Here is an 8395-nt window from a genome sequence, read left to right as displayed (position 1 = left end):
CCCCCCCCAAAAAAAAAAAACAAACCCAAAAAAACAACAAAAAATGTGGATAAACCAAAGCCGGAGTAGACTAAGGTTTGACATGTCACACAAACTGTTATTTTGGTCATCCACATGCACCAGCAGCAGTAAACACAAAGCCGCCCAAACGGATCTGCTGGTAACTTTGAGTACAACTTTTTGGAGTCAACAGCAATAAAGAGAGTGAGGGGGCGGAACCCTGCTGAGCCCCTGCGCTGAACGACAGCCAATCGCTTCGTTCTCCTAACTGCCAGTCACCGAAATCCGTCCAATACCCGCAGTGCCATTTCTAAACTGTATTCCCCACTGTGTCCTCCAACTGTTGTATGTTCTGCCAATCGCTTGAGGACAGAGTGGGAAAAGGAGCAAGCAGAGTTAGAAGCCGGACAAAAGAACTTATAGACCCCTTATATACATATTTTCCTAATGTTTTAGAGAGCGTAGTGTGGTGGGGAAAAAACAGTTGCGGTGAGTGCGGATGGACTTGTCAGTGTAGTTATGGAACCCCCTTTAAGCAAGAGGAATCCGGCGATAAGATTAGCGGATTTGGCAGCGACTCAACCCCTTCCTCATCAGAATATGACAGGCTTCCCGGGGCTAGGGGGGCATCACCCTCTCTCCCACCATGCCCACCTCCACCCTGGGGAGCTGGGCAACGACCCCGGAGTGGCACTCACTCCATTTGGACCAGAGCACATGGCACAGACAAATGCTCTCAAACTTAGCCCATCTCAGCACATTCAGAGCCATCCCGAAGCCCAGACCGCGGCATCTTTCACTTCTGCTCAGACCACAGTTGGTTTCCCCGTGGCTCACCCCCACTCAGGCTACTCAAGCAGCAGGGACTTCATCCTCAGGAGAGAACTCTCAGCCTCTGCTATGCATGCACTTGGCGACCAGCATAGTTCCGCCTCCTCCCCTCATCACCATGGCATGTTCATCTCCCCAACAGGTGCTTATGGGCACACGGAAAGTGGGGCCCATTCACTTTTCACTGGACTTCACGACCAGGCGTCCCCAGGTGCCCACCACCATGCCCTCAACGGGCAGATGCGCCTGGGTATACCGGGGGACATCTATGGCAGGCCAGAGCACTTCGGGCACAGGCCAGAGCACTATGGACCGTCTTCTCTCCACAGCTACAACTCCATGAACCTCAGTGTGAACATCGCTTCTGCTCCTCACGGAGCCGCGGGGGCGTTTTTAAGATACATGCGGCAGCCCATAAAGCAAGAGCTAATCTGCAAATGGATCGACCAGGAGCAAAGTCAAAAAAAGCCCTGCTCTAAAACTTACAGCACCATGCACGAACTAGTTAACCACGTCACGGTGGAGCATGTCGGGGGACCGGAGCAGAGCACCCACGTCTGTTTCTGGGAGGAATGTCCACGAGAAGGAAAAGCTTTCAAAGCGAAGTACAAACTGATAAACCACATCCGAGTTCACACGGGAGAAAAGCCTTTCCCGTGTCCTTTCCCGGGATGTGGGAAAGTGTTCGCGCGATCGGAGAATCTAAAAATTCACAAGAGAACTCACACAGGTCAGTACTTCAAATTGAATAAAGAATACGCACCACAGTCTGAAAAAAACATGGCTTGGTTGCAGAGAATGAGACTATGTCTGAGGCGATCTTGTTTTACTGTTCACACTCGAAACGGACGTATGAAACGATCGTGCGTAATTGCGCGCAGAAGCGAGAAAAAAAAAGACTTTTATTGATTAAAGAATTCGCGTGGTGAGTTACCGTGTTCCATTTTCTTTCTTAAATATAAACTTTTTTTTCCCTTACTCACCAAGACACTCGCAGTAGGCGTGAAAGGATTAGAGCATATGATTTGTAAAACGTGCTTACGTACCTACAGCACAGCGACAGAACACGCGTAAATGTAATTGTCTTTGGGCGTAGGATCCTTACGCAAAAGCACGGTTAATATATTGATGATGAGTGTATGCACATGGCAGATGGCATTTAAACAAAAAACACATGCTTTAGGCTTCGACAGATTTATTGGTAACCTATCGGGGGTGCAAAATATTTACAACTACCTCTCTGAGAGTGCCTTTAGAGAAAGACAGTTTGCTCTCATATTCTGTCTACTAAAGTCTGGCAGAGCTGCTGAGAGATAAAGAAAGTCAATTTTAGCCGAACAACTTCCTTAAATTGTAATGTGTGCTCTTTATGAGAGCTGTTTATGTTTTTTAAATAGACTGAAAGTCAAATTTTGACCAGTAAATAGCCCAGTTTTGGCTTTTTGCCACCAGTATAAATAGGCCTCTTCGCCTAACTGAATTATGTAAAATCCACAGGGGAAATAAATAATTCACTGAAGAAAAAACGTGGAAAACCCTTTGGAAATACTCTAACCAATTATTGTTATGAATATACAGGATGCATTAGACTTCACATTCCATTTGTTGTTGTTTGTTTGTTGTGCGAGACAGGGTTGTGTGTGCGTGTGTGGGAGAAAGAGACCAGTACGGCACATATAGGTCTCCTGGTGTTTTCCGAACTGCCCCCTTTTCAACTACATACACACATCCCCTGTAAACTAGAGGGGCCTAAAGGCATGTTACACGTGTTCACGCGGGAATATAAAGTGGGTGTGGAGCAGTGGGTGTAATGGACGTTTAGTCTGCGGAGGCATACAGGCTTCTACACTGAACACTTGTATTTATTTAAGGTGGAATGCTGACAAGTTGTGGTATAATAGGTACAGAGCATTCAATTCCAGTTGTTATTCTGACTTATTAAAAAACTACAACAAAAACAAAAGCCATAAAGCTTTAACTTCGTGATGTTATCACTCGTAACAGTATCTGTGTGTTTCATTTCTTCAAGGAGAGAAACCTTTCAAGTGCGAGTTTGACGGCTGTGACCGAAAATTCGCCAACAGCAGCGACCGGAAGAAGCACTCTCACGTCCACACCAGCGACAAGCCTTACTACTGCAAAGTGCGCGGCTGTGACAAATCCTACACACACCCGAGCTCGTTGCGGAAACACATGAAAGTGCACTGCAAGTCCCCTCCGCCCCCTGCCACCAATGTCACCTATATTTCCTCCACAAACCCTCTCGGAGACCCTCTTTCGCCCACTTCTGAACCGCACAGGAACCGCTCCTCGAACCTCTCCCCTCAGGTCACCAACCTCAACGAGTGGTACGTGTGCCAGGGGAGCGGAGGGCCCAACCACCTTCACACCCCCTCCAGCGACGTGCCAACTACAGATTCAGACGACGAGGACTCTTTCAGAAATTCAGACCCGAGGACAATGCTCTGATACCTGGTATACATCCACGGGGACTTTCAAACTTGTCATCTAGTTGACCCGTTAAAGTGTGCATCTGTGTTGTTCCCCCACCCGGTTCACTTGAGATATTGATCAGTAGTGATACTGACTGTCCTAAAAAACAGCAAAATTACATTCAGTGTGGATGCAATGTAGCTTCATCAAACAAGAAAGGATTTTTTTGTCCCCTTTAACCCAGATGACCCCTGACCTTAACCTAACATGTAAATCACAACTGTCCAACAATCAGTTTAAAACGGAGATTTGACATTGAAAGAAAGAACAAAATTTGCTTCCAATTTGAAAGAACCAAAAAAAAAATTTTTTTCTTTGAATCAGGTCGGACTAGAACTAGATTAATGTGTGTGTATTTTTTTCCACGAGATGAATGCAGGATTTAATTAACTGCATAACTCAAGACTCCACTGGTGTGCTGAAATGACATCTTTCACATCCTCTTGCAGTTAATAACTTCACTGCAATCAATCAGTGTCACATTAAAGAGAAGGTACTGCTTGTAGCTCCACAAGTAGAAATAATGAATTTTAAAAAAATCTAGAGGCTAGAGAGGAGGCCTTTTTTCTATTTCAGCTAATCTCTTTAAAATGTGGTACAAACTTTGAAAAAACTAATAAGAAAAAAAAAAACAGGAGAGGAGGCAAACATCTGAGTGTCTTAAGGGTTCGCATTTACCTTATCAGATTTATACATGTGTTTGGATTGAATTTTGTAATATTTAAGAACTATTTAAGACTATATTTTATGCAAAATACACAAGTTTAACACTTGTTAAAGAGTCCAGTAAGTCCCTTGAGACCCTAAATGTCTACACTGACAGGCTTTGATCCTGTAGGATTTGTACATATGTAATTGTGCTGATGCTTGTGAATGTTGTGTAGTTTTTAATTACAAGGAAAAAAATGTTGTTTTGTACATTGTAATTTATTTGCTGGTTTCAATGTTGTACTGGAATTACAGAAACACCAAAGAATAATAATATCAGTTTTGGTGATGCATAGTACCCTGCTGATGGTTTTTGTTTTTTTGTTTTTGTTGTTTGTTTGTTTTTTTCAGATTCACCTTTTAACTTTTTGAGTTTATATTTTTTATTTGTGCTCTGTAAAAGAAGAAACATTTACTTGAATAGGCTGTGTAATGTGAAAAGTCCCTCTCCCCCCGCATGCCTTTTGTAGTGATCTGTCTTTCATATTGAGGTGCATGGTGCCATTGGATAATAATGGATGGAGAAAAAGAGAGAGAGATGAATCAGCTATGATTGTGCAGACCTTTGATGTTCAAGAATTAATTTACAATATTAAAAAAAAAATCATGCTAAAATTTAATAATAAAAACAGGACATATACAGTAAATAAGTGTCACATTATATCATTAACATGATTTAAGGGTGAGTTTGATTATAAGGGGTCATTTGTTTTGGCCTTAGAAGTTTTTATAGGAGGACTGTGCCTGTACTTCTTCTTGTTATTATTATTATTTTACGCTATGTGATTTAGCAGACGTCTTTCTAACGTGGACTACACACAGTGACTGCAAAACATCAACATCAGTCTCACCTCGAGTGAAAAAGCTGAAGCAGCTCTCTTCACCTGCCTTACTGACGTTTCTATAAAATATCCAGCTCTTCTCAGAAACAGGCCTAACGGGCCAAGGAGGCTGGTACAAACTAATCACTGAGCTAATGGGAAAACTTATAGCCCCCTGATGGCGCTACCTCTGAAAGGCGCGACGGCACAAAGCAGCCGAGGCATGAATCATTCATGGGAAAAATAAAAGATAAAAAGATATCCGACAATAAGCAGAGCCTTGTATAGAGTGTATAAAACAAGCTCCCCCTCTTATTTCCTCCATTAAAACGCGAAATCTCACTTTCAAAGAGTTGCCTGTCCAGTCTATAGAATTAAAATTGACCAACGCCAGTTCTGCACCACTTCAAAGGCTGCAGCCTCTGAGAGGAAGGCTGGCTGCTTTGACAGTCTTCATGGTGCGTTAGGATTTCTATGGCAATTGGGTAGTGAAACGCTCGCATTTGAATATGTCCGTTTAAAAGGGGAGAAAAAAAATGCTAACTGCCACTAAATGAATTATAATCAAAGCATAGGATGTACCCTCTCCAGAAATGTGTGTGCTGTCACAAATATACCTTTGGCAGGTTGGCACCTAAATTCCAACCAGTCTGTGAGCGTATGTGTGCAACTAGATTCCTGTGATCACAACAAGAAAAATTGTTATCAACTAACACTCGCATATAAAAAAAAAAAAAGAACAATGAGAAATGATTATGAGATTTAACTGATAATACACCTGACTTGGATCAGCCTGGGAGGATTTGGGGACTGAGGCAATAAAAGGCGCACAAGGGAATCGTCACCGGCGCGTAAAACAACATTAAATGAACCTAATTTTACAGCCAAAGAGGAAATAATAATAATAATAATAATCACAGCAGCACCGCAAAGCTTTAATACAAGGGCAAGTTTGTATTACACAAGCTTGATCAATTTTACAGCTGCCTTCTCAAGGGAAAAAAAGAAAGAAAAATGGGGGGAGAAAAGAGAACACTTTATCTGCCGCTTCATTCAAACTATACGCACTTGTGGGCCTCTTCTTGTTTTGTGCCTCGACTTTTTTCTTTTTTATATATATAGAAGGGGTAGGGGCCAAGAGAGTAGCGTGCTCTTGTATGTCCTGTTTGGAAACAAATGCTCAATGAATGTTACAAAATAAACACGATGAAAAATAACCAGAGACATTAAAAGGAGGGAGAGTTCATTTAAAAAAGGAGTGAAGCGGTCACCCTTCAGTGAGAAACGCTTTGAAGTAGAACTTATTATCTGAGAAATACTTTTTTGGTTGTCCTAACGACGCTGTTGAATTGGAAAGGCACTCCTTTGTCAACGATTTGTTCTCCTTAAGAGGGATGTCCGTGGAAATCACTTACATGGGCCACCTTAACATACTGCCTGCAAATCAGTAACCGGCAGAGTCAGACATGCAGACGCCACTTGGGAGAGGACAAAGCAAGAAGTCGCAGTGAGAGCGCCGCTGCTTCTCAATCGCGCCCCTTTAAAAGGGGGTTGAACGATAATTTCTCAGACGAGCGTGGAGGCAAAACAAACGCCGTCTTGTCAGAGTTTACAAGCATTATCCATCTCCTGAATACTACCGGCACAATGCTCGCCAAAATTGCATGTGAAGTGATCTTTTTTTTTTTGGTCACAAAAGTTAAGAGTCTCGACTCAAGACTGCAAGAGATTTGATCCGAGTACCTGCGCCAGAAACTGCAGTGCGCATGGATCACCTTTACGGCAACAGAAAAGTGCTCTTGGGTTTGGGGGGAATAAAGTACAAGAAGAAGGAGAGACAGAAGAGGGAGGATAAAGAAGTTGGGTTTAAAAAAATATTTTTTGATTAACTTTACTTTTAGTTTTGGGGAAGCAGAAATCAGGTGCGGAGACGCAAACGGCACCTCTTCACACTAACCCCCTCTCACCTCCCAGAATTCACATACAGCAGAACAGCAACACCTTGTGATACCTCTGGCCCGTTTTACCATCTCACCTAAAAATAAATAAATCACACTTCCCCCGTTTCCTCAATATGAGAATGAAGACGAGGGTGATAATCGTAAGCCACCACTCCTGTAAATAAGACACGGAATATGGCTAAATAAATCTGACATGTCGAGATTCTGCAGGTATTTCACGTCAAATGGATACCAGTTTATTAAAGTAAGTGCACAGTTCACCTACTCAGCTCAAACAAACGTCCTGATGGGTGGAAATAGTTTTTATTTATTTTCTTTAAATATTTCCTATCAGTAAGAGAATCAACCTTATAAACTAGCAGCCAGTAAAAAGACAGTGATAATAGCGTTACATTATCTGCCAGTTCTTGCTGTGGAGCCAAATGTTAATGGAGACTGATGTTTCTGAATGATGGTGGTAAATTACGAGCAAGTTCAGTTTCTCTGCACTTACAGCTTTAAAGAGCGTCTTGCCACAGGATTCCACCTGTTTGTGCGCATAACTTTGTGAGTGGGAACTTTGTTTTTACTGGCTTCATATTTGCAGTGCAGGCATTTTGCCATTTTTCAAAGCTCCCTATCTGGTTACTAGCTAGTTTAAGTTTCATGAGCATGTCAGAAAACAAGGCAGCTCAGTTTCAGTTGCACGGCTCCCGCTTAACTTCCACATTCGCAACTCCAAGGCTGCCTTTAGAGCCGATACCCCCCACCCCCTCCTTTTTTTTCTCTTCTTTTTCCTCCAGCAGAATCAAAGTGCCCCTTTTTCAGTTTGCTCTGCAGCCATTAAGTTTTACACTTTGCACTCCAACCTGCAGGAAAAAATTAGAATTCCAAGTTAAAGGATGCGATTTAAAACATCTGCGTTTTTTTTCTTTTTCTTCTTTTTTTGTTGAGGAGGGGAAATGAATCTTTTTCCAGAAACATGGATTGGGAACGCTTGGAGAAGTGAAAATTCTTCGTCTGCTTTTACACTCGGTGCTCTCGGACTTCTGCATGTCGCTCCTCTTCAGCCCGACATCAACAGCTGTGGTTTCACCTATTAGCCCTGATGTCTTTCCCAAAGGAGTCCGGGACTTTAAACATCTGACAGTGGGCACGCAGGGGGGGTTACTCTACTGACCTGTAGCCTACTTGGTTTTAGTTTCATAGGAACTTCATTAAATCAATTACTGTGAGCACATCATCATGTTTATAGCGTTAATAGCAAAAATATGTTGGTGTTTTTTTCTCCCCATTATAATATTTTGCCTGTTCTACAAAGACATGTAGGAGCTTTGCAGGTTTGGGCGCTTTTATCATTTTATATAAACAGAACCTGAGTGATGAGGAAAATTATTCTTGCTCTGACATTTAGACTAACTTTTTGTTAAGTGGTACCACTAATACAGGCAGAGTGTACACAAGAGCTTGCTCTTCTGTTTCAAAGTCATTTTTAAAAGCTTTCCATGACTTAATTTTAAATGCTTTTTTGGGTCAAAACATATCCAAAAAATGTCCCTCATAAGGACTATATTTTATATATATTACACTAATCGAATTAAG

General features: G+C 42.2%; 1 protein-coding gene across 2 annotated transcripts; it reads left to right on the top strand.

The window, feature by feature from the left end:
- Positions 1–314: 314 nt before the first annotated feature.
- Positions 315–7589, top strand: zic5 (zic family member 5 (odd-paired homolog, Drosophila)). Of its 2 annotated transcripts, XR_013974143.1 has the most exons (3): positions 315–1561; positions 2861–4828; positions 5132–7589. XR_013974143.1 is itself a non-coding variant. In XM_080903429.1 (2 exons), exons 1-2 carry the CDS (start codon positions 520–522, stop codon positions 3298–3300), a joined length of 1482 nt encoding a protein of 493 aa, XP_080759555.1. In that variant the 5' UTR covers positions 315–519; the 3' UTR covers positions 3301–7589. The 2 variants fall into 2 exon arrangements, 1 of the variants encoding a protein (XP_080759555.1); XM_080903429.1 differs by having other exon boundaries at positions 2861–7589.
- The last annotated feature ends 806 nt before the right edge of the window (positions 7590–8395 follow it).

The sequence above is a fragment of the Rhamphochromis sp. 'chilingali' genome, assembly GCF_963969265.1.
Source record: "Rhamphochromis sp. 'chilingali' genome assembly, chromosome: 14".
NCBI lineage: Eukaryota > Metazoa > Chordata > Actinopteri > Cichliformes > Cichlidae > Rhamphochromis > Rhamphochromis sp. 'chilingali'.
The sequence above is the reverse complement of the archived record's forward strand: the minus strand, read 5'-3'. Positions and strand labels throughout refer to the sequence as shown.